This window comes from Styela clava, chromosome 2 (assembly GCF_964204865.1).
Source record: "Styela clava chromosome 2, kaStyClav1.hap1.2, whole genome shotgun sequence".
NCBI lineage: Eukaryota > Metazoa > Chordata > Ascidiacea > Stolidobranchia > Styelidae > Styela > Styela clava.
In genome coordinates, this window is record NC_135251.1 from 24,356,144 (window position 1) to 24,382,573 (window position 26,430).

General features: G+C 35.4%; 2 protein-coding genes across 5 annotated transcripts; both read left to right on the forward strand.

Annotated features, from left to right (window-relative positions):
* The first annotated feature begins 1,608 nt into the window (after positions 1 to 1,608).
* On the forward strand, positions 1,609 to 19,568 carry LOC120336772 (AFG3-like protein spg-7). 4 transcript variants are annotated; one of them, XM_078109881.1, is made up of 21 exons: positions 1,610 to 2,509; positions 2,636 to 2,776; positions 2,886 to 3,961; positions 4,399 to 4,501; positions 4,647 to 4,700; positions 5,198 to 5,233; positions 5,418 to 5,450; positions 6,738 to 6,886; positions 7,390 to 7,542; positions 8,208 to 8,276; positions 8,889 to 9,013; positions 9,503 to 9,624; positions 10,436 to 10,629; positions 11,269 to 11,560; positions 13,805 to 14,035; positions 14,833 to 14,943; positions 15,436 to 15,632; positions 17,897 to 18,016; positions 18,239 to 18,349; positions 18,547 to 18,621; positions 19,083 to 19,568. In XM_078109881.1, the coding sequence occupies exons 3-21, from the start codon at positions 3,872 to 3,874 to the stop codon at positions 19,311 to 19,313; spliced, it is 2,496 nt and encodes an 831-aa protein (XP_077966007.1). In that variant the 5' UTR covers positions 1,610 to 2,509; positions 2,636 to 2,776; positions 2,886 to 3,871; the 3' UTR covers positions 19,314 to 19,568. The 4 variants fall into 4 exon arrangements, with proteins under 4 accessions (XP_077966011.1, XP_077966007.1, XP_077966010.1 ...); XM_078109884.1 differs by having other exon boundaries at positions 1,610 to 2,359; XM_078109885.1 differs by lacking the exon at positions 5,418 to 5,450 and having other exon boundaries at positions 1,609 to 2,509.
* Positions 19,569 to 21,477: 1,909 nt separating this feature from the next.
* On the forward strand, positions 21,478 to 24,940 carry LOC120336843 (glutathione peroxidase 3-like). The gene is made up of 5 exons (XM_039404618.2): positions 21,478 to 21,898; positions 22,257 to 22,406; positions 22,987 to 23,190; positions 23,509 to 23,633; positions 24,279 to 24,940. The coding sequence occupies exons 2-5, from the start codon at positions 22,377 to 22,379 to the stop codon at positions 24,364 to 24,366; spliced, it is 447 nt and encodes a 148-aa protein (XP_039260552.2). The 5' UTR covers positions 21,478 to 21,898; positions 22,257 to 22,376; the 3' UTR covers positions 24,367 to 24,940.
* Positions 24,941 to 26,430: the final 1,490 nt, after the last annotated feature.

Below are 26,430 nucleotides of genomic sequence, written 5' to 3' on the forward strand. Positions count from 1 at the left end.
AATAAGAATGTGTAATTGTAATTGTTGATTGCAATTCCGGAGGCGTATTTTCCTTACTCTCCACGAAACGAATTTTACCGCCGTCGTGGGTGCATAAAAGGAGAGAAGGGTTATAAGTTAATTTAAGGACGTACTTTTCCCGACTCAATCACTTTTATTAATACGAATCACAGCCCATTGAAAAGCCATATAGAATTCAATAACATTAATTTACAACGATTTACGGGTAAGAACTAACCTAGGGCTATCGCCAACAGGTAGAAACGATAAATGTAAGAAAAGAAATTCCCTTGCCTTTTTGTGTCATATTTTTCAATTCCTAATTTTGCACAGAGCGTGTCAGCACTGTTTTTGTAAACTTAGAAACGTCGAACCATGCAAATAATGTATTTATGGAAATTTCTTAAGATATCGGGAAAACATATTTTTATTTTAACCATGTAGAAATGCCATTATTGCCGATTCATTCACGAGTTTAGTATCAGTGTTTTAACTCAAATCTGAGTTACGTGAATACTCGACACTGAGTATTCAAGAGATTACCAATTTGCGGAGTTTTAAAATATTATTTATTACGAAAGTTACACGGACACGATCTAAAATCAAAAGCATAGAAATACCAACTATCCGCCTCACAAATATCGCATCCCGGGGTCAGTAATGGTAATATTGTTCGCCTAAAAAATTGCGACCCTAATTTACAAACTGTGATATAAATCCTACACAGAAGATAAAAATCAGGATACAATTAAATTGTGTTGTGAATGCACTCCGTAATAGTGGTCTTTAACATCTTCGCCGATGTGAACCCACAATTCTGTCCGAAATATAATATATTTTTCTCGCCACTAATCACACCGCGCATGTAAATATTCATTAAATGGCAATAAAAAATCAACTTCATTAACAATAAATTCCAAGTAATAGTTCCACATTTCATGCATTTGATTGGCGCTACATGCGAGCGCGTTTTCGTACACACAAACCATTATGAGGCTACTGATATCTGCATGTTATAGTTCTCTCTAAAATTAATTTTCGCGATTTACCCGCTGACTACGGATAAATGGTCGATGTTTAAAATAGGACTTGCAAAATATTCACCGACAGGCAAAGAAAGGTGTGCTATATGTAACTGGAATTTCGCTGTGAACGACCATACCTTTTAATTTATTAAACGCATTATGTCGTCGTGAAGCACACTTTTGGTGCAATGTTTTAATTTCAATTTTCGAGAATCATCCTCGTTGTATTTCGTGTTCCTTCGCAAATTCTGCCTATATATGATGTTTTCTACCCGATTTTAACTAACTCGCACGCAAATCAAGGCATGCCAGACATTTTAAAAAATTGCTTTTCTTTGCGTAAGCTCTGAAATAGTATAACATTAATGTAAACGAGAAATTAGGCTAAAAGCTAGTTTAAGATAACGAAACGGGGAAAGATTTTAGAAGTTCTCTTGTGTAATATTTAGGAGAAAAAGTTTGAAGGGAAAGTAGGTTAACTTATCTCTTAAAACAGCGGGTGGTGTCTATCAAAATGATATTGCTTAATATATATATCGGAGAAAAAAATCTTCGAAGTGAAAGTAGGTTACCCTATCTCGTGAAGCGGGAGATGACTTTCAAAGTAATATTGAGCAAATGTGCAATATTTTGGAGAAAAAGGTTTGAAGGGAAAGTAGGTTAACTTATCGCTTGCTTGAAACAGCGGGTGGCCTCTATCAAAGTGATATTGCTTAAATAGCGGAGAAAAAAATCTTCGGAGTGAAAGTAGGTTAACCTATCTCGTAAAGCGGCAGATGACTTTCAAAGTAATATTGTGCAATATTTTGGAGAAAAAGGTTTGAAGGGAAAGTAGGTTAGCCCTTTTTTTTCAACAACACAACAATCGATAAAGAATGAAAAAGGGAGCCGGAGAAACATGACGTCAAACAATCTTATAAAACTGGAAGAGGAGCGACTACTTTCAAGCATATTCTATCGAACGAGGAAGCGTGGTTAAAGCGATAGCGCCCAGATTTGACCTACCTACGAGGATGGAAAAAGTTTGTCATAGATTTATTATGATAAAATAGGCTTAGCTTAGAATATGAATCATCGCATGGTGTGTTAGTGTGCAATCAATTTGTGGTAGATTAATTACAATTCCACTTCCCAATATTACGTTAAGCCAATTTTACCCGTAATTATGAACGAGGCATTTACCACTTTACTTTCTTAGAAATTATTTTAGTAGGCATGGCAGAGAAAAAGAAACAACGACATGATATTTTAGAGCTTGACGCTTGGCCGGAGAAATGGAAAAGAGAGTTTCCATATATTATACACGATAAGAAAACAGGAACCGCAATCTGCACGTATGTTACTTACATTTCTGAGTTCATTATAAGAAACTTAGACAATATGGACCTTTGATCGAAGAATTCACAAACAAGGAGGCAGTAGTGATGGAATGGCAGAATCTTCGTCATGATCTGCATATTCTCCAAATACCGGCTATGGAGAACGTAAGTTCTAATCGGTAGCTACCATTTGTATTTATTTGTCGTATGCTTCTGATCTCTCATCCAACACAAACGCACTTAGCTTCGAAGCATATGAAACCTAATTTAATATATGCAAATAAATTACAGGTATGCAAGTACTTAGCGGCAGCGCCCGAGTACCGTACCCATGCTTTCAAGTTCTGGGCAAAGTCCTACAAGTTTTCGCAGCCGGTACCTCGGGGCCGAATGAGGGTTTTCTTCAATAAACATAATTAAGACGAAACACAGGTAAAAATTATTATAACAATTTTGAAAGTATGAGAATTTGAGAAAACTTCTTACTTATTTATTTAGAAAATAGGACTATATTTGATATTTATGAATACCACTTTTGTAGGAATAGGCTTAGCAGCAGACACCTAACAATGCTTCTGAGATGTGGCGGGGAGACATCCATAAAAGCAGACAAAGCGGAATCATTCTTCGTGGATGTCTTGCAACATTGGAAAGATTCCAAGCTACGTCACCACGAACGGGCTGCAGAAGCCACGCCATCCATTTTTATTCGTTCGCTTTTGTATTTTTATTTGTGAATAAAACAAATGTGTGAACTGTGCAATTTTGTTACTTGATATCGAAGCCTTGTAACTTTCTCTCGTTGAAAACAAGGGTTGACCCTCGGGATATTTGGTGGGCCACTCATGCAAAATGTATGTTAAATAAGGAAATGTATGTAAAATACCGTCGGTACTTTTTAAATAACAAATTGACCGATTGGTTCTGGCTCCGCCTGCAAATCCTTTTATGCACAGACCTCATGTGGAAACACCATGTAACAGTTATCTGAAACGACGAAACATTAATGTAATCCTAAGGCAAAGTTTGGTATCGATCTATGGCCGGCAGTAACACGAATGTGCAAGGCTTTGCTGGTCATTCGAGCAATTGACTCCGGTGGTTGATTGCAGGAAAGTTTCGTTCACGACAGGTGTGCCAAGCAGGTGTCCTTTCGTTAGTGATGAATTTGCTTCAAATCGCGACAGGTGTGCTCAGCAGGTGTCTTTCCTTGCCGATGAATTCTCTCGTTTTAATCAAGATTTAAAGGAACAGAGAGACTCTTTTTAATTCGTGAAATTCACAGAATGAGCGCTGTTTCCAGTATTTATGTCTGAAATGAGTTATAACAAAAGCTAGGGCACCTAAATTGTTAAAATCGAAAAAAGCACTTTGTTGTTAAAATCGAAAAAAAGCACTTTCGCACTTTTTTTTTCGACTGCGAAGCACTTTCGCACTCATAATTTCCTTAGAGTTAACACTGCTATACATACTTTTGAATTAACAAGTTTCGAACTGTCCTAAAAAGTTTGACAGTCAATACCAAAAATGCTACATGTACTCAAGACTGCAAAAAGTAAAATTTGTGGGAGATGCATTCAAAAGTTACTTCATACCAGATTGAATTGCCAAAATAAGGTAAGAACATAACCTACGGTATATCATTGTATATTTCTTCATTTAAAGTTTTTGCAACTATGCATCATTGAGTCGTTTGATCTCCAAACCAGAAGAAACTTTTTCTTTCATATTTTTATATTCAGAAGTTAATAGTTATTTTTAAACTAGGTTGAATTAACAATCAGAAATAGAAGTTTATTAAGTTTTAGAATTTTGTTTCACATAATCAAAAAAATATAATTTATAGGTTTAGTTTTAGTATTATTTGATTCGAGTTCGAGCATAACCAGAAAAATAAATGACAATAAACCTAGTGTCGTCTTGTTATGCGATCGGCCATATGTCATTATTGAAGTTTAAGTTGTGGTGGAGTAATTTAAATCCAAATTTATATCTTATTTTCAATATGATCATATTGAAAAACATAAAAATAATTTCTATATTTTATCATTCAGATTCCCTTTTTTCAAGCTAAAATCCTTGCAAGAAAAATTACCAATGGACATTCATGTTGGACAAAAACCAGCTCTCATTTATTAGCAAAAAAACCTGAAAAAGGTATGCGATTTTTCTTATAGAAAGTCATTCAAGAAATTTTTTCGAATGACATCTCTTTTGCCTTTGACATATACTATTGAATTTTGCCATAACAATCATCATTTTTTCAAAAAATGCACTTTATCAATTTGTTGACATTTCCTAGAAAAGAAAGACAATGGAGCAGAGTTGGAAGAACTATTTAAAACAGTCTCAAAAGGTAAAATTTGCTACTAAATGCTATTGTTCTGGTTGGGATAATCATGTATGGGTCTTGCTTGACGCCGCGCCATGGTTCACATAACGCTGACCACCGACCAGTTACTGTTTCCTCTATCATAAAGTTAAATCCGTGCATCTGAAACAAATGACTGGTTAACCTCACGCTGGTTAGTTAGGCTGGCTTCCTCTATCGTAAAGTCAAGTTCATGCATCTGAAACAAATGACTGTTTAACTAGCCCCACACCCGACATGAACTGGTCGGATGGACGAGAGGACATGGTTTGCCATACATTTAGGCCACCTTATCAGTTTTTCTCTTGTCTGGGGTTTCAAGTTTTCTTGCCATAATTCTTGTTATTGCTTCAGTGGTTTGCTGCAAACCATCCATGAAGTTTTGTGATGCCATCAACCATTATTAATTTACCTAAAGTGTGTTCATTATTTGAATATCTTTAATTTTTTGAATATCTTCAATACTATTTTTATGTTTACAGTTGTAGAGGATTCTGTAAAGTCTGGAAAGAAATTGAGTAAGTAGCTTCAGGACGAGTGAATTCATTTTTCAACTTTTTTTCTTGATTATTTGATTTTAAAAAATTTGGCCAAATTTAATTGGTTTATTTTTATCACTTGCTCAAAATGTATTTAATCTGAGCTCAAACCCAGAACATGCCATCAATTCATCTCTTCATTTACTTCACTTCATGTTCTCAGGTCTAAAAGATCTTTGGACGAAGGTGAAGGAAAGTGAGTCATGTTATTTACTTTTATTCCTTTTCAAGACACGATTTATTGACTCTCACTGTTTTTGATACACTTCTTAACAAATTTGCCAAATGAATATAAATTGAAATATTGCTCATTGTTGTATTGTGCCCTACAGTTGGCACATTATTCTAAGCTTAGGATTGCGCTTGTCCATTTCGGATTTTCCTGTGCTGGTTTGCAGGTTTGAATCAAGAGGTTTGCTGGACTCCTCGGCAGTGGCGTAGCCAGGGGAGTGGTTTTGCGGGTCGAACCCCTCCCCCCTTTTGAAATGAAAAATAAAATCATTTTTCTGTATCATAGATAGCAATTCTCCTTAACTTGAAATGCTTTTTAGACCCCTAAGACTACTGAAAACATGCGTATTCCAGCGTTCGATCGGACCCGCTAGCAGTTTCGATCTAACTTGGCAAAAAAAAGGGTGCTCCCGAAGTATGCGAACCAAGATGGCGGACATCGGAACGTAACATGGGTAACAGGTTAGGCGATAATTTTTTTCCAATTTTCCTTATTTTAGTCCTATTATCAGTTCGAAGACTAGCCAAGAGCCTCCCGTAATATTTATACTTAAATTTATGGCCTAACCCTAACCTAGTACACATATTACATTCCGATGTCCGCCATCTTGGTTCGCATACTTCGGGAGCCCCAAAAAAAGAATTCTGAACCCCCCTTTGAAAATTTCTGGCTACGCCCCTGCTCCACGGGGTTGTAGGGTAGTTCATGTAACCGCTGGTCAATCATATTATCCTCCACCATCAAGTCCATGCAACTAAAAACAAATGGTTAATTATTTCGGGACTCCCGAAGTATGCGAACCAAGATGGCGGACATCGGAATGTAATATGTGTACTAGGTTAGGGTTAGGCCATAATTTTAGGTATAAATACTACGGGAGGCTCTTGGCTAGTCTTCGAACTGATAATAGGACTAAAATAAGGTAAATTGGAAAAAAATTATCGCCTAACCCTAACCTGTTACCCATGTTACGTTCCGATGTCCGGCATCTTGGTTCGCATACTTCGGGAGCACCATTATTTCTATACCATAACTTGTACATTTGAGAGGCCGTTGTTCGCCTCGTCATTAATAGGCTGTCTTGTCAACTTTCCACTTCCTGGGATAAACATGGGAATTCTATTGCCCTTCCCAAATATATATCAATACCCATTCAGATGTACACACAAGCCCTGATATTATTTTGTACTTTATAAATTTCCTGAATTATAAGTTTTTTTGTTGGAAATAGCGTGTGATTTTGTGTTTCAGTGGATGCGCAATTACAGAATGAATCGAAACGTCAAAATATGACCAAAAAACAAGAAAGTAGTGGTGGTGGTCGACAAAATAATGAAAAACAAAAAAAAGGTTCTGGTAAAAAGGAAAAATCTGATTCATCAAAAAGCTTTCTTCAAGAGGTAATACATCCAATTCAGTTTTTAGCTGACACATGTTGGAATTGATTGTTGTCTGTGTCTGTTATACCATTGCCCATTGGTCTCACCAACTCATGCTATGCCCAATGTGGGGATTCCAAACATCCCCTTTGGTTTGAGTGGTTAAAATAAGCACCTGCTGCCTGTTTATTACTGATTCATCATATGTCATACAATATTTTATAACAAAATAAGATGACAGAGAATTCCTAAATACAAAACGATTGTGTAACTTACCTGTAGGCTGTAGTATTATCATCAGCATTTTAATTGGATTCTTACTTACCCACACTTTTTGCTCTTACGATCTTCGATACGTTGTCTGCTACGCTACTATTTTTGTAGGGATCGAAGGGGAGGTGGGTGACATAGAATTTGAACCTGAGATGTGCGACTTGCCTGCCGTGGCAACACAGTTGAGGACTTGCACTTCAATGCGCCCACCAAACAACAATAAACTCTTGAACATTGAATCTTTATTGCAGTTGATGGAAAATCCAGAAAACAATAAGAATATGGCAGTAATCCTTGGGTTGATTGTAGCTATCGGTATTGTCTATGCAGTCAACACATACAATGCTAATTACAGACAAGTATCGTGGAATGAATTTGTAAATAACTATCTTTCTACAAATGCTGTGAGTATGCTTTCATTTTCAATTGGTTATACAGCTTTTTCAGTTATTCAAACATTTTGATTTTATGATTATGGTCAATATCAGTTTCACTATATTGTCATAATTTTGTCAAATTATTAGTAGTAAATTTGACTATGACAAGCTTGTTCATAATGTTTTTTATGATAATGATGGGATGGTATCGTGTTTTGGGCTGGCCATTTCGAATCGAATATTCGAATAGAATTGAATAATAAACTATTTGATTCGGTTCTGACAAAAATTGCGACTCGCCGCCATCTTGTTGAGGTGAATTCTAATTTCTATTATTTTCTTTATTAAAACCATATTTTACATTTTTACATTGCAATTTCAACATATGACTAGTTTTCTATAGTTAGGTATTGCTGAAACATGTTTCTCATTGCGTTTAAATGCTCAGCAAACTAACTGAGTGGTGGATTTTACGTTTCGGTAATTTACGTGTCTGGAGGATCCAATACAATAAAAAAGTCACATTCAATTATGAGTATTCGAGATTCGATTCAAAAGAAAAAATAATCGATTTGATTCTGAGATCATAAGGCATTCGAAAATGCCCAGCCCTAGTCGTGTATTTTTAAGATCAATCTCTTTTCCATCTGAGTGGGTGTTTTTTAGCAAATGTTTTTGATAAATTTTCTCAGGTTGACAGATTGATTGTTGTTGGAGAGCACCATGCATATGTGCACTTGAAAACTACATCTGGGCTACAGGTTTGTGATGTTTTTTCAAGCATTGCACAAAGAAAATATAATAATATAATAATAATAACTATCAAAAAAGTTTCTACATTACCAGTACCACACCACATTTTATCAATATATTATGGTGGTTGATGCAAATTTGTTTATGAATATGGCATGGCTTAATTTAGTACAAATTTGATATTTCATGTTCAAAAATATTATTTTAGACCAGGGCTCCCCAAACTGGGCTTGCGACCGCATAGTTGGGCGCACCATGAATTTTAGCATTACTCCAATTTCACACAAAGTACTGTTTGAAACACAATTATTAAAACTAGTGCAAAACACAAATCTCACAATTTAGAGAGAATACATAGGATCAGAGAAGCGGCTCGGTTGCGTAATAATTCCGACCTAACACGGGTCGAGGAAAATTTTAATATTCATCGAAAGGGTTGGTGAGGATAAAAATTTGGGAAGCCCTGTTTTAGACTATATTAATAAGAATAGTAAGTTATTCGGTTTTTATTAGCGTGTTATTAAAGTCCTATTTCCGTGGGATAGTGTTTATTAATACTCCCAAAACTCAATCCATTATCCTAATATGACATTATTTTCTTTACTGTACATTTTCAACAGTCACAACTGTATTTTTATGTCGGTTCCCCGGATTCTCTTGAAAGAAATATGGAACGAGTGCAAGATGGTCTTGAGATTCCACCTTCTCAAAGAGTATATATTGAATATAAACAAGAAAACTTTTTGTAAGTAAAAAAATGTATGTCCAATCAAATATCAAACTTCTCATCTGGTTACCTCTCTATGTCGGGTATAGAAATAGGGAGGAAGTATGTTAAGTATCAATATGGAGGTAACTAACTAAATCGGACTAAAATTATGGTCTAACCCTAACCTGGTATACATACTACGGGAGTACCGAAATAGTAATTTGTTTCAAATGCATGGAATTGATGAATGATGGATGGATTCTGATAGAGATCAAATTCTATTCTGTTTTTCATTAATTGCAGTGACATCCTGAAGTCATTTGTATTGAGATATTTATATGTTTCTTTGATACAGATGCTTTTATAGAAAAAGGTTGCTGGTATGTAAATGACGCCATTTGTTTGGTATTCCCTCTTTCGTTCTAAAAAATTTTTCTGCATTTATTGCAATAATAAAATAGCTTAGTCCTTTCATTCAAATTTTCAGATTATCTGCTAATCCTGAATAATAATTTCATTTTTCAGTGTTCGGAATTTACCTGGACCTATAACTATGCTTATCGCGGGTTGGATTCTTTTTTCACTTTTTCAAGGATCGAGAATGATGAGATCAATGGGTGGAAGCTCAGCTGGTCGTCCAAAAGAAAGTAAGTTTACTTATTTACAATTCTCATTAACCAATGCGGTGGTGTATTGAATTCATTTCGAAGAATGGACCTGTAAACTGTTTTGCTTTGATCCTTTCCACTCTAAATTTTGCCTAAAACATTATGCAATCATAGGGATTTTACTGAACAATTCATGTTCAACAAGCATCCCTTAGTAATAGTGACAGTAGTTCTACTGTGTATCCATTTGGTTATGCAGCATATGTTGATTCTTATATGGAAATGAGGATTTTTCCAAATATCCAAAATTTGTCCTAATAATAAAGTAGATTTTCTAATCAAGTTGAAAACTTGTAAAATTGGTTATACTCAGTACAATTAAAAAAGATTTGTGAAGTTCATGGTTTTAGGTATAAATTGCAATATTAACGTTCAAGAAAATTGTTATTTTGAGCAAGTCTATGCAAATACCTGGTTAACTATTCCCGTACCCGATATAGACTGGTAACTGTACGAGAGATTGTGGTTAATTATGGTGTTGAATTTTATTTTTTTAAATTGTTATATGCATATGACGCTAATACTTGTTTAGCTATTTCTATACCAGGCATTGAAAGGTACTGGACGAGGGATCGAGGTTAATCGTATTGTCAAATTTTGTTTTTTGAATTGTGATGCAATTCCCAATTTCATTACAAATCAATTTTACAGAAAAATAAAGACCGCTCTTTTCAAAATAAATGTTTTTCAAATAATGTTTGAATTAAATACTGTAGACATCTCTAAAACCAGTACGTACATCGTTAATTCTAGTTTACTAAGTCTCTTTTATGTCACAAACTCATTTTAGAGGGTGGATTTGGTGGATTCGGCAATCCATTTCAGATGCTTCAGTCAACAGCACGAGTTGTTGAAAAAGAAAAGATGACAGTTTCATTCAAAGACGTAGCTGGGTGTGAGGAAGCAAAAATAGAAATTATGGAATTTGTCAATTTTTTAAAAAATCCACATAAATATGAAGAATTGGGAGCAAAGATTCCAAAGGTAGATTTTGATAAAATACCTACGGAGGTAACTTCATAATTTTTTAACTGGCACATGGATTTGAGAAGATGCCTTTCACCAACGTTTCCCAATTGGGGAGGAATTCCTTCCAGGGGGGAATTTTGTCGTTTTCAGGACAACTTCATAATTTTTTAACTGGCACATGTATTTGAGAAGATGCCTTTCACCAACGTTTCCCAATTGGGGAGGAATTCCTTCCAGGGGGGAATTTTGTCGTTTTCAGGACAACTTCATAATTTTTTAACTGGCACATGTATTTGAGAAGATGCCTTTCACCAACGTTTCCCAATTGGGGAGGAATTCCTTCCAGGGGGGAATTTTGTCGTTTTCAGGAAGGTAGTTTTTTTGTGTTCGCTGTAGTATTATTACTGTTCATTGTTTTTTTATTAGTAGTAGTATAATACTCATTCCTGAATACCTACTGTATAAAATCAGAAATGCGACCTCCGCATAACACTGGCAAAAAATCAAAATTGAACGAATAGAGTAATTTGAGCTCAAGGAGGGATGGATAAAAGAGTTCCAAAATATGCAAAGGGAGGAACTTAACAAATCCACTGCATTACAAATGGATTTAATTTTGTCTAACAATTTTACATTTTTTCCGAAATCTTCTAGGGTGCAATTTTATCTGGTCCACCTGGAACAGGTAAAACTCTGCTTGCCAAAGCGACAGCGGGTGAGGCTGATGTCCCATTCATTAGTGTGAGCGGATCGGAATTCTTAGAAATGTTTGTTGGAGTGGGAGCCTCCAGGGTGCGTGACATGTTTTCAAATGCTCGGCAGAATGCTCCTTGTATACTTTTTATCGATGAAATAGACGCTATTGGACGAAAAAGATCTGGCGGAAAGTTTGGACAAAATAGCGAGTCAGATCAAACTTTGAATCAGATCTTGGTGGAAATGGACGGTATGTTTAATTTTTAACAGTATTTAATCTTTTTCTGTACTGCAATTGGTGGAGTTGTCAAAATGAAGCTAAGGGAAACCAACTGGGGGAACAACAACAGGATTTAATCATTTCTTCTCGGGGCCAGAGTCGAAAATTTTGAATTCCCCAGAATTGCAGACTTTCAATACTGATAAAAGTACCAGTAGTCAAAATCTTCTTCAGAAAATTGTAAATGACACCTAGTATAGGGTTTTTGCTTGTTACTCCCTAGAGCAGTGGTCGGCAACCACCGGGCCGCGGCCCATCGCCGGTCCGCGGAAAGATTACTGCCGGTCCGCAGAAAGGGGACACAAAAATGGACAAGGCCGTAATAAAACCGCTACAATATAACCACTAACCTTACAACGAAAAACAGCAGCCAACAGCAAACCAAAACTAGACAGGCACAACACTTTTGAGCAGCATGTCTGACTTTGCCATGTCATGCTAGGTCAATTGTTTCCTCTACGCCCGTATAAGAATGTCTCTCATCAATCCGAATACGGCATCTCCAACAAAATGATTTTCGCTGAGAACGTGACTAGAACGGCGATGCCGATATTGCCGCATGATTTTCGCTGAGAACGTGACTAGAGATGCATCAATACCACTGTTGTCACTGATACCGATCCGATATTAGCTTAAAACGGTGATGCCGATATTGCCGGCCGATATTCGGATACTATAATTATTACCTCCAATGTGCAGGACAGACGAGTTAAAACAATAGTCTTTTGAGAAATATTGATAGCGCTCAATATTTCAGATTGAAAACGAGATATATCACATAATAAGCAATTGATTTTTTGGATCAAAAGTGTTAATTGGTTCAGATGCGTTGAATACTAACGCTAGTAATCTCAATGTTCAATTCAATTGTTCAATGTCAATATAACGTCGTATTTTGTATTTTACACATCGGAACATCCACTAATATTCGATTGATATATTTCTTCATAATTTCCATGTAATATTGAAAATTTAGCAGCTAATAGTGGCTCATAGTTCACGATCAATCCAAGCATAAAATAGTTTCAAGATTCTAACTTATTTTTTAAAATATTTTGGCTCATATTAAAAAGCAAAATATATCGGTATACACTCAGCCGATACCGAAAAATTGACCGATATTGCCGATACATCTCTAAACGTGACTACACCACTACTGGCTCGTAGCTAACCGGTCATACCTAATCAGTGCTAATTCTATACTTCAGAATAAAGTTGGCACATCGAGTAAAATAATTAGGTTTGGCAAAACATCACATCAATACCCAGACTAAGGTCAGAAAGGTTAACAGGCATTGATTGTCACCTTCCCATAAATCTTATTAATGTGAGGCCTGGTTTTCCATATTGATAACTACAAAAACGAAATATCGTAGTAGGCTGGATTCAAGAAACACGTAACGTGTGTCAATGTCGACCATATCTCAAATTCCCCTAAAATAGCATCACCGTCGTTTCTAGTATATTGACAACAGTAATTTCCTAATGTGTATAATTTATTGCACAGGGATAGTTGGTTTGTATAAAGGTGGTCCGCCAAAATTTTGGTCAGGCTTTACCGGTCCGTCCCTTGAAAAAGGTTGCCGACCACTGCCCTAGAGTACCAAGGACCCAGTTTGATAAACCCTGCCTAGATTTATATGTGACTATGGGCTAAGACTTTATATTTAATGCTTGAGACATGTAATATTAACAGATTTGAAAAATTTATAAGAGGTTCCGAATAAGGTTTTTCAGCCCAATGAAATGATATTGCTCGACCACTTAAAATTATATCGGTTGATCTAGGGCAGGGTGGGCAGTTACGTTTCTGAGTAGGCCTGTTACAAAAATTGACTTGGTTAATGGGCCGGACACTCAAAACTCAATGTGAAAAACTATGAATGACTGAATGACAGTTAATTTGCAAAAGCTAGTCCAACAGCTAGGTTAACGGTTATATAATAATAAGACATTTTCATATTATTTTCAAGAAAAATTTATATCTATAGTACCTATAGATAAAGTATTTTTAGAAGACACCAGTGGGCCGGATGAAACAATTCGGTGGGCCGGATGCGGTCGCGGGCCATGGTTTACCCACCCTTGAGCTAGGACATCACGGCTACAGTTTCGGTTTACCCACCCTTGAGCTAGGACATCACGGCTACAGTTTCATGTCTTAGGAATATGATCATTTAAAATTGTTGTAATTGATTTTTTATCTTATATCAGGATTCAATACTATCGGAGCCAACGTAATTGTTCTTGCTGGCACGAATCGAGCAGATGTTCTAGATCCTGCGCTTCTACGACCTGGAAGATTTGACAGAAATATTTATGTCGGATTACCAGACATTAAAGGACGAGCATCCATATTTAAAGTTCATTTGCAACCGATTAAAACAGATTTAGACAAGGAACCTCTTGCAAGAAAAATGGCCGCGAGGACGTCCGGATTTTCAGGTATTTATTTATCGAATTTCTTTTTTCTTTTTTTGCAGAATATGCCTGTACACAAACTTGAAAATCTTGATAAGTTTGAAATATTTTTTGATAATTTGCTTCAATTTAAAGTAGTAAATAATGTCGAATGTGTGCTTTTTGTTTAACTAAATAAATACTTTACTCTTACTCTATATATTGTGAATAGTTATGTTGATATTGGGGCTGGCATTACAATATCAATTGTAATTTTGTTAGCTGGATAGTTAGCTCGGGTTCATAACTATTGACTGGAACAATGTCAGGATTTCCTGTATATTAATCCACTATCTCTTAAATTTTGAGTTCTAATGATGAAATATTCCTCAAGTAGAATACCAACCACGCTTTCCAATCTACCGGTATATTATTTTTAAGGTCTGCACACATGTTTTGACAAAGTTCTAATGATGTGATGCAACTAATTTTGAATTTTGTTGAATTTATTCGTTGCACATTAATGTCTTCACATCCATTAATTGGCTAAGTTGTATATCATAATTCTGATTTTCAGACTCCCGAGGTTAGAATCGTAAATTTTGAATTTTCCGGAGGGGGTAGTCAGCCTTTTATTAGTGGTGGTAATCAAATTCAAAATTTACTACGGAAATTCGAAAACAATTAGGTTGACTGGGTGTTCTCAACCGTATTTAAAAAGGCATGCATCGAAATTTTTATTACTAAAGTTTTATTTCAAAATTTCCATCAACCATGATGTCTGATACAAAATTCTTTTCAACTCAAAAAAACAAAAACAAAATATTTTTTATCTCGTTTAGGTGCTGATATTGCTAACATGTGCAATGAAGCAGCACTTATAGCAGCGAGAGATGGAGGCACTGTGGTTGAGGAAAAACATTTTGGTGCGGCTATTGAAAGAGTTATAGGAGGTGAAGTTTTATGTCTTATAACAATTGTCTTTTTTGGTGACAAAAGGAGTGGAGATGACCTAGTGACTAAAGCGCTAGTCGTATTCATGTTGGCATTACATGTTATGCATTTCTGGGTTCAATTCTCATGCTCAACACCTTACCAAGGGTGTAATAAATCAGGTGATGAGTACAGATTTCCAAAATTTGATTTCCTTGATATTTCACAATCTGAAAGAGAATCTTTTTTTCCAATTTGCAGTCAGAGTTGAATTGGATATTTTTGTTGATTGTAAATTGCTCCCGACATCACAGCCCTGATTTAAAATAAGGGTCATGATTAACGAATCAAAATCAGGATCTCTAATCTGTATCAATATGTTAGTTTGTAGTAAGTAGTTACCGTAGATCCAATATAGAAAATCGAAATGTGAAAATTGCACATTTTGTTACAAGTTTTTCAAATTTAAGATATATTATGGCTATGTTATCGACTTATCATTTAATAATCAGGTATCGAAAAGAAGACGAGGGTACTACAGAAAGATGAGAAAAAAACTGTTGCATATCACGAAGCAGGTCACGCTGTTGTTGGTTGGTTTTTAGAGCATGCAGATCCACTTTTAAAAGTTTCAATAGTACCTCGTGGCAAAGGTCTCGGTTATGCAATGTATCAACCAAAAGAACAGTATTTAATGTCAACACAACAGGTAGAGAGATATATTTGTTCTTTATGTTGCTAGGTACTTCATTACACCGTTGGACATTAACAATATTATAGTGATTGTTGTCAGTACTTTTATATTCTAATTGTTCATCATTTTAAAAACCATTAGCGGGTATTTAATTTTGTCCATTCTCACTTCTCACTCATATCCATACATTATCTTAATGAAGTTACCGAGTTTGAAGCTCGACTAGAGCAGTGGTTCCCAACCTTTCTATCCTGGCAAACCGGTAAAACTAAATTAAAATGTACCCACAGACCGGCAAAAAATTGAAATGACCAGAACAGAGAATAATAACATATACCGTATATGCTCGTTTTATCGCCCGATCTTGATAAAGGGACCGTTTGAATAGTCGCCCGTGTGAACAGGACATAAAAATAAATAAGGGCCGGTGCTTGAATACCCGCCCGATGTAAAAGCTGATTTTTCAATGGTAAAGAACAATAGGACATAAGAAGCGCTTTTGTCACAACGCTGTTGAATTTTAAGCGCTGGTAGATAACACTCATGCCTTACGCCGTTACGCGTCCAATCACATAACAGATAGCATTGATTACGTAACACCGTTGTTCTCAAACTGGGCGTCGCAACGCCCAAGTGCGTCATTTCAATATTGATAGGGCGTCGCAGAACTTTTCTTCTTTTGCGGATTAGTACCTTCGGTGTGTAGAAAAATTTAGAGAATTACTTTTAAGACGTGAATAATTAATTTTAAGACGTGAATAGCCCGGGCTATAAAACGAGCAAATACGGTATTTGCGTAATATAATGCAATGTCGGGCACTCAATATGCTTCTAGACATAAAAGGCACTCTTGAAAACATTTCACACAAAGAAACTATCAAATAATGTGACACTAAGAAATTGAAATGAAACATGAAATAATACATACCCTATATTTGCGTAATGAAATGCAGTGCTGGGCTCTAATTATGCGTAGGAAAGGCACGACTCCTTAAACGAAATGAGTTTACATTACAATGACAAAGCTATCGGTAACTCAGCACCAGGCTCAAAATCCTACTTTACTGTTCTTGACTGTTTTCTGGTCTAAACAAAGAAATATGCATAACCTTTTATATGGATGGACATATTAATCAGGAAAATCATGCAAAACAGAATAAGCACACATGCGAGATTTGATGGAGCGCATTCGCGTCGAATTGGAGCCGAATAAGCGAAAAGTGTGATTATTCTGCGCCAAGATGTCGCAATGCGAAGGCGGAAGGGAAATTGCGTAATAAACCATCTTCGGTAAAACAGTTAAAACGGCATAAAAACAAAACAATGAAATTTCTCGCGGATCGGCAAAAAAGATTTGTGGACCGTCAGTTGGGACCAATGGACTGGAGAGTATCTTATCATGCTCCTTCATTTAAATTCATGTATTGTCACTAACCTAAATTTCTTGAATACTTGAATAATTTTGTTCATCATTATGAAACTCTTTTATTAGCATTATCCTGAAATAAAGCCACAAAGACTAAATAAACAAAATTTTAGGTAAAGTAAACTGAGTGTTTAACGAGGCATTCCCACATGATGATTCTACAAGACTTTATTTAAGTCGAGCATAGGGATAGTCGATTTAAATACTTTACTATTCCGAATATATATTCTGAATGATGTTTTCGAATATGGAACATTTATTCTGAACTTGGTCATGTTCAACAGACTATTTTATGCAAGACATTGTTTATTATATTTGTATATTGTATAATTATTATACATTGTATATTAATAGAAATTATATTTGATTTTGCAAAATGTTTGAGATAAGCATTAATTTTATTAATAAGTAAAACTGAGTATATTTTTTATCTGCCTATCAGATATCAAATGCTCCAGATAATGAATGTTTAAATGTAACTAATCAAAATCATTTTTAAAACCATGAGTTCACTGTATGGAATATAAAACCCAATTTCAAATGAATTTGATGTTCGATTTGTCTTGGACATTCGTAGTCAAAGCTCTTGTGAAATTGATTCAAAATGATAGAGGTGCTACACCACCTGTTGAGAAAGAATTATAGCTTTTACCACAGCTAAAGTTTCATGTTAGGCCCCAATTTAGTACATTTTCTTGCTCTCTCTGATGAGCGCTTTATTTTTTCTAGCTCACATGGAAATCGAATGGTGATTAATTAAATATTTGTAATAGTTATAAAATGAACAGCTATGATTAAACACAATATTTTGCAGTTTTTCTAAAATGATTTTTTTTTCTGTTCCCTAAATTAGATGATGGATAGGATGTGCATGATGTTGGGCGGGAGATGTTCAGAACAAACATTTTTCAATGAAATTACGTCCGGTGCTCAAGACGATCTTCAAAAAGTTACAAGACTAGCATATGGCCAGGTAACAAAAATAGCATGTGACTCGATAACTGTAATAGATGTCCCTCATCGACTCGTTTATTTTTGTAACATTGACTCAAAATCCAACATAGCGGGAAAAAATCTGAAAAAAAACAAGACGTATGCACGTATCTTCAACGATTAAGATTCTTTTTTGATAGTCATGCGAGAATAGCATGTGAATAATAGTATGTTGTATGTGAATAATGTCCACATTTTACAGGTCACACAATTTGGAATGAGCGAAAAAGTTGGACAAGTTTCATTTGATATGCAAGAAGGTCACATACAAAAGCCATTCAGTGAAGCTACAGCACAATTAATAGATGAAGAAGTCAGTATTGTTATTTTGCAGTTGTAGGCATTGGCTAACACTATTGGTAATGATCGATGGATAAAAAGGATATAATAGGGATCTTGGGGCCTGGAGGCCGTAGTTCGTCAGCTCCATAGTATTACCCATCTTTTCTATCTAAGTGTGTTGTTTTTTACTACTATTTTATGGACATTATTTTATTGTTTATATATTAGGTTCGAGATATTGTTACAAAAGCTTATGAACGAACATTGAGTATCATTAAGGACAAACGACAAGAGGTGGAAAAGGTCTGGTAAATTTATATTCATAAAGAATCATTTCTAACAGAATATGCGTCTTTTTTCTATATACAATCAATGTTAATGAAGAAGAGAAAGATCCAGTTTTCCAGTTACAGAGTATTAAAAGTCAATATGGTTTATTAGTAAAACAGGAGAGCGATGTTCTAATATTATATTGACAAAAAATACTATCACTATTATGTACATCACAAAGTTCCAACCAAATGTAATGAATTTTTTTAATATCAATATTGGGCAGTCCAATGATGAAGATTTTATATCGGTATATTTATTCAAATGCGTAAAGGTGGAATAAATAACATTGTTGTGTCTGAAATTTTCAGTATTGTGTACACAATTATTAGATAATGGGTAATTATGTTTGACATGCTCCTAAAGAACTATTGTAATAGTTTATTATTATTTGAGAACATTTTCCATCACCTTTTTTTATGTATTGCATACAGTTGGCTCTGAGGTTATTGGAAAAAGAGCATTTGGAGCGAGAAGACATGATTGAACTAATAGGAGAACGACCCTTCAAAGAACAATTTTCATACGAGGACTTTGTTGCCGGTACTGGTAGTTTTGAAGAAGATACAACATTACCAAAAGGACTTGAAGGCTGGAATGAATCAGCAGATAAAAATGATGAAACTGAAGATTCGGATAAAGTGAAAACATCAACGAGTATATGAACTGTGATAAGATATTGTCCTGAATAATACCTAAATCAAAAAAAAAATAGATTTATTAGCATTTTCTATCTGATATCTGGCAGTGTGAGCACATAAACTACGGGCTTCATGTGGCTTGAAATCATATGAAGTTGTCAGTGTGAACAATGTTATTATATAGTCATTCTTGCTCTCTTCCATTCTAATATAAGACATCGTGGATCCAGTACCTCTGGTGTAAATGGTTTTATAAAATCCAATTTATGTTCCACTTTGCGTTTGACTTTTGTTTTGGTAAAAGCATTATGCATTGGGTGTCAATATTGGCGAATGTTGCTAGAAGCCATTGTTCAGGAAAAAAAAGGTATTCAGTTGTTGAGAAATGAATCAATCTCCAGTGCAGTGGCTGTCAAACTTTTTCAGCTTGTGGCAAAACTCTAAAAATCTTGTCGCACATTCTATTTAGGCTTACCATATTTCTAAAGCAAAAAAACGGAACTGCGCGGATCGGACAAGCCAACCTAGGTTCGATTCCAGAGGCTTGGTAATAGTTTAAACGTTTTCCATACCACTGTGGGCAGATTACGGGCATCAAAATTAGCTGTAAATCCTAATAAAATATCCAATATTGGTCTTTGCTTCAAATAATAGAAATCATTAGAAAACATGCACTTTGTTTGCGGCTTTTCAAGGATTCAACGACAGTACAGTTGGGTGGTAAAATAACGTATCATGACTAGGGCTGGGAATGATTAACCGGTTAACCAATTTTAGATGGTTAACGGTTACGATTTATTTTAACCGATAACTGACATCTCGGGTACAAATCATTTTTATACTGTACAATTTCTTCAAAAATGATTGAGTCATCGCAAATTTATCTCCTGCGGCATTTAATTCAAAAAAATATCACTAACTGTGTGGGTACCAATAAATGTGAAAAACAACCAAGTACCAAGATTGCTTATTCTGAAAATTTACAATAATAAAGGCAGAATCGATTTTCGGTCAAAATATATTTTCCACAATTTTATTGCAGAATCGTATATTCAATGTCATCCAACAAGTGCGCAGATGATGCCGTTTTTCTTTATATCTCGAAGTAGAATTTGTACATCGAACACTGTCACAAAACATTGTCACATAAATGACGTTTGATAACAGAATCGAGTTTTCTGAAATACATCCACGTGTCCGAACAACGCTGCATAACTCTTGCAGAAGAGCAATCATGTTCTATCTCGAATCGTGAATAATTTTGAGCGATATCGGGGTAAGATCAAGCGAAATTGCTTTCTAACCATTGTGACGTAACACGCTTAAATTATTACGTCAAACGTCACGCTACGGTTAAAGTGTTTTCACTGAAATTCCCAGCCCTAATCATGACATAACAATTTTTCTCTCTATCTGAACTAGTGAAGTGACCCACATTCTCTGGCCTTGAAGAGATAAATACACCCGCTTATTTGTTATTGCTCTTCTGTCGAACTGGCTCATTTCTTCGGCGTGAGCCAGCCTTTTCTGAATACTGTAGTCTTTAATAAAAGAGCACTTCGAATTGGTTAAATAATGAATATCTATACTTTTGTGTTCAACGCTTTCCCATCAAATAACCTATGCGCTATGTTTATTAATAAAAATCCCTCAAACGAAAGAACCGATATATATATAGGCTGAAATGGATGTAAAAAATACTATTATTTTACATTGTAGAAATATTGGTTGTATATCCTGATTGGTTTGTTATTAGTTGAAAGGAAACAAGGAACCAACCCGCAATTTTTCAAGATATTGGGACTGGTTCCATTACATTTGAACCCACGTACATTTGAACCCATGACAATTGCACCTGTAGGCCTATGCTATTGCACCTATGGAATTTTTTTTGTTTCACGGATAGTTAAACCCATACTAACCCTAACCCATGGGTTTTAGCACCCGCATATAGATTGAACCCGTGGATATACCCATGGGTTCAAATGTACGGTCACCATTGGAACTAAATGTAGTTTGGGCGCTCAAATACGTTATTGGAATATTGTGCAATGAAGTACAGTACTTTGACTGCAGTAATGTACGAACGCCTGTATTTGGATGTTTATTCAAGCGTTTTCTAGCTATATCTTCCACAGAAATAATTTCATCGTCGATGAAGGTTGCGTTCGCTACATCGGCAATACAGCCTTATCTTTATGACCTGTTACGAAACGTGTGGGAATATACAAATGTTGTGTTACTTTGGAATATAAATAGCAAAACAAGGGGTCTATGTAAACACCGTCTTTTGCATTGTCATTATGCGAGCCTGATGTATTTAGAGCGCGAACGTAACATTGTCTGCATCTCATAGCTTATTCGTGATTGGAAAAGTCAGTTTGAGGCTTTCTCACTCGACAAGACGCTTTACGCGATCACACTCATTACCGACTGGGGTGTTCTTCTCTTTCGTATCTGCGTAAATCATGAATATATAAATGAAATTATTGGTAAAAGCAAAGTATTCGAAGAAGATGAAACAGAAGATTGGGTTCGTGGTGCTTCTTCAGGCCTTACAGGTCTTGGCGGCGCCTGAGCTGATGTCACAATGTGATGGGAGTGTTACGGTATGTGAAGGAATCGTCATAAAATCTTTTCATTCGTATAAAATAGTCTAATTAACAAGACTAAAGCCTATTGGTTGTGAATACACGTAACACTTTTTAGAGAAATATTTTTGCATGGAAATTATATTGAAAAAATATATCATTGTGAATGAACGAAAATTAGCCGCTAACTCAGTATATTCGACGAAAATGTTTTCTTGGTGCAACAAAAGCGGAAAGTTCAGACAAACAATGCTTTTGTTATAAGTGTGTACATACAACCACTTTAATAAAAAAACTTAATAAGAAATACAAATCGGCAACATTTGCTTTTAAATGACATATTTACACTCAACTAACTCAATCAAATATTCCAAAGGAATCCGTTTATTCTTACAATGTAAATACATTGGATGATCAAGCAGTGGATTTGGGTCTGTTCAACGGATCGATTGCTGTTATCATGAACTCAGCATGCTTCTGAGGTTTAACACCGACCATGCTACCCGGCATGAATGCACTTCTCACGGTGAGTATATTTACCCTTTGAGTAATCATTCCAAGATGCATAATATTCAAGCCACCCCCAAATACCACTAGTACATTACATGCAAAATTTAAAAAAAATCTGCTATATTGCAATGAAAAAATGAGAACAACCAGATGCCGAACAGTTTTGAACCGCAGAAAGGATAATTTTTTAAATTCATAAATCGCAATGAAACGTTTCTATTCTATTCGGTGGTGATTCCAGTTATTACATAAAATTTAGAAATCTATTGTCTAAAGCCCCTGCCAACGCTCAAAACAAGAAAGTTAGTAATTATCCAGTCAGGGTTAGGAATGCAGGTTGAGCTGGAAATTCAAATTTTCTAATCATAGCTGACCCTAACCCCAACTGGATAATTTGGTATTTTAAAACTTTGCGGGAGTGTTTTTCAAACTTTTCAAACATTAGTGGCGGAGGTTGGTACAAAATATACAAATTGTCGATACGCTAACTTATATGCTAGTGTACATGGCACATCAATCAAAATGAAATATGTCTAGTCAAAATGACTAGTCGACAGCGCATACATAGTTTAAATAATAGTGGCCTTTTTTAACAGAAATATGAGGAAGCCGGAGTAGTTGGTCTAGGGTTCCCCTGTAACCAATTCAAAAAACAAGAGCCAGGGAGGCCCGATGAAGTGATGAATTGTTACGAGTTTGTTCGTCCAGGGGAAAGTTGGGCACCACACAACTTGTACAACATCTTTGGTAAAGTCGACGTCAACGGAGTATCGGCGCACTCACTTTATAAATTCTTAAAGGTACTTTACTTTGTTTATGTTCAATTTTCAATACGCTGCGTGCGTTCTCGTAAGCTAACTGCGACCTTCCTATATCTGATACAGCACCTGATAAACTCCCTTTCAATATAATCACCATTTGGCGTGACACCGATACAGAAATATGACTTAAATGAAGGTTAAAAACGATAAAGTGGTATAATTTAATATTTGGTTGTTTTCCGCAAAACCTTGAAGCAGTCATGTGGATATACTTAGATAATCATAAAATTCTTGGTAACTGTATACCTATGGCATTCAATGCTAAATTTTCTTAATAAATTCTTCTATTGCAACAAGGCTTCTTGTCCCGCGGTAACAGAGAACATCGGTAATAGACAACTGATGTATTGGGATGATATAGATGCTCGCGATGTCACATGGAACTACGGAAAGTTTCTCATCGACTCTACCGGAAAACCAAGGTAATTCATATGACTGGAGATTTCAAATCAGAACCGGTTATTCGATGTCTGAAGCTAAAAAATTGAAAAAATAGGTTGATTACGCTTCCACTCGAAGACTTTTGACACTTAGTAATTCAGTTGCTCTATTCATAGGCTTACCATATATCTGAGACAAAATAAAGGGGCAGTACGGATGGGACGAGCCAACCTTGGCTCGATTCTGAGGCTTAGTAATAGTTTAATCTGTTTCCATGCCTTTGTGGGTATATTACGGTCGTCAAAATTAGCTGTGAATCATATTAAAATATCCGCTATTGGTTTTGCCTTCAATAATGGAAATCCCCTTTCAACACACTTTAGAAAACTTGTTTTTTTTTGGCATTTTGATGATTCAGCGACAGTACGGTCGGGTGTTAACGCATGGCTCATACTTTATATCATAACTATGGCAATATAATCTAAACTAGTGAAGTGAGTTGCAAAGCGGTGGTAAATCAGCTACCTCAGTTATAAAAAAGTTTGTATCATTATTAAATGAGAAATTGTTGTCATACTGCATGGACGGGACATTTAGGTCAACCGGCCGGGACGGCGGGACAACATGCTAAAATCGGGACGTATGGTAAGACTATCTATTCAGTTACATATCCCATTATTTTTCAGGTATCGATTCGGACCTACCGTTACACTTGATCAGCTCTACCCGTATGTAGATGAGCTTATTGAAGAACGAGATGATATGACCAAGTAAATGTGATGATTTGACCCCGAAAATATATTATTAATTGTTATCTTTCATAATTTACATCTCAAAGGCATTCATTCAACTTCAAGTTATGAAATAATATCTGACGAATTTAACCGCCTGCATTCATGAAGGCAGAATCTTAAACGTTTTGCGTTGGTTTTGTCTGACAAATGTCCTATTTCGGCCAGCACTTGTGCATTCGTGCGTGTCGATACGGCATTGCAGGTAGCTCTGTCGAGATGTGTTTCTATAATTTGAGGCTGTGCCAATTGAGATTTAATAAAATCAAATCACTATTTGTCTGAAAATCTGTGTGAAGACGGGTTCATTGTAGCCAGATCGATAGGACGCATGTCACTGTGGGTGAAGGGGAGGGCGACACAGAATGAACAGTAGGAACTACAAAATAATTGGTGTCACAAATATAGACAAGAGAGCTATGCTCAAATATATGGACACGTAGCGCCACCCAGCGGGAATAATTTTGATGACGTCATAGCCTTCTGGAGAAAAATTTTATCTTCAACCACTGAAAATTTCAAAGCAATTGGTCCAGTATTCGAAGAGAAAAGCGATTTCTTCAAAACGTGTCAAAGAACAAGGACACTAAGAACAACAATAAGAACAACAACAACATAATAGTAAAACGAGCGCTATGTCCACTACGTGTCCAATAACAGCATCGTATATATATATATGTATATATATAAAGATCCCAGACATATTTCAATGATAACCACGTAAGATATATATATATATATCCTGCATTCTGGAAAAGTACTAAATTCCAACAAATTTGTAATTTGGCGGATGTGTTAAGTTTTGGTTAACAGTCAATTGCGAATTAGACAAGTATATTTACCTTGATATAACGCAAAAAGAAAGACTCTGACTAAAATTTACAGATGTGTGTAGACAACGACCCGCACTAGACAACTTTTCTTGATTCTCGCGCGTCCATAATTATTGGGCCAATGTATCGTTTGGCTGAAATGTTTTTTTTTTCGTTATTGTTGGAGAAAAATCGCTTTTATCCGCAAACAATGGAACAATCGACCACATTTCTATGCTTGAAGATTGTTGAAGTCGCTGTAAGGATATACTGTATATTACTTTTTATAATTTCGTATGGGGCGTGTTTGCAGGAAATTTTTCTGGTTAATTTAAATTTATGTGAAATTTAATATGGAGTATAGAAAAACTTTATAACGTCAACCTTGTCTGCCTTCATCACGCTTGTCTACCAATCTTGTCTGCAAACTTGGTTTTGATGCTAAGCTAGAACGCCGAACCGTACCGGCACGGATGATCTTCATGTCCGTATATTTTATCATATTACTTTCGCTTAATTATCGGTCTGTATGCAAGTGTTATTTTTATGTCTGATGTATCTTATTTGAGCTCTAAGCCAAATATTGGCAGCTTGTCTTCTAGCTCCCAACAAAATGCATCAAATTCCATTGGAAAGATGTTTCAAGATGTTTTAATTTTACATACAATTATTAGCGCTTCGATGATTGGTTGCAACTAACTTTTTTGTGACTTTTTGACAATGTGTAAAAATTAAAAATACATACAAGTAATATATATATTCATAATTAATAATACAAACAGTTATTTATGCGAATGTTCAAATAAATAAATATTTTAATAATACTCATACAAGTGTCAAATATACACAAAAAAATTTATTAAAATAGCACAGGCTTTTGATTTCAATTTTATCATTATGAAAATAAACTCAATTTGCTGAATGATTGGCTAGGTAAAATTGCCAAGATTTTTTTGCATATCGCATATGGTATAAGAATTAGTAAATTACGAATAAATACTATTTGCTTAAATTTTGTATTCATATACAAATGTGGTATTTATCATAGGCATTCATATCAGGTATTCAGATAAACATATGATGAATTTAAATACCGCTGGAAATGCCATAAAAGTTCCATTGTCCTGAATATTTTAATTTATCTTCAATGACAATGCGAACCGGTAATTTTGCATAATCTCCGATGACGGAAGTTGAATAAATAAATTCTATATTCAAATGAACTCGGAAAGTTT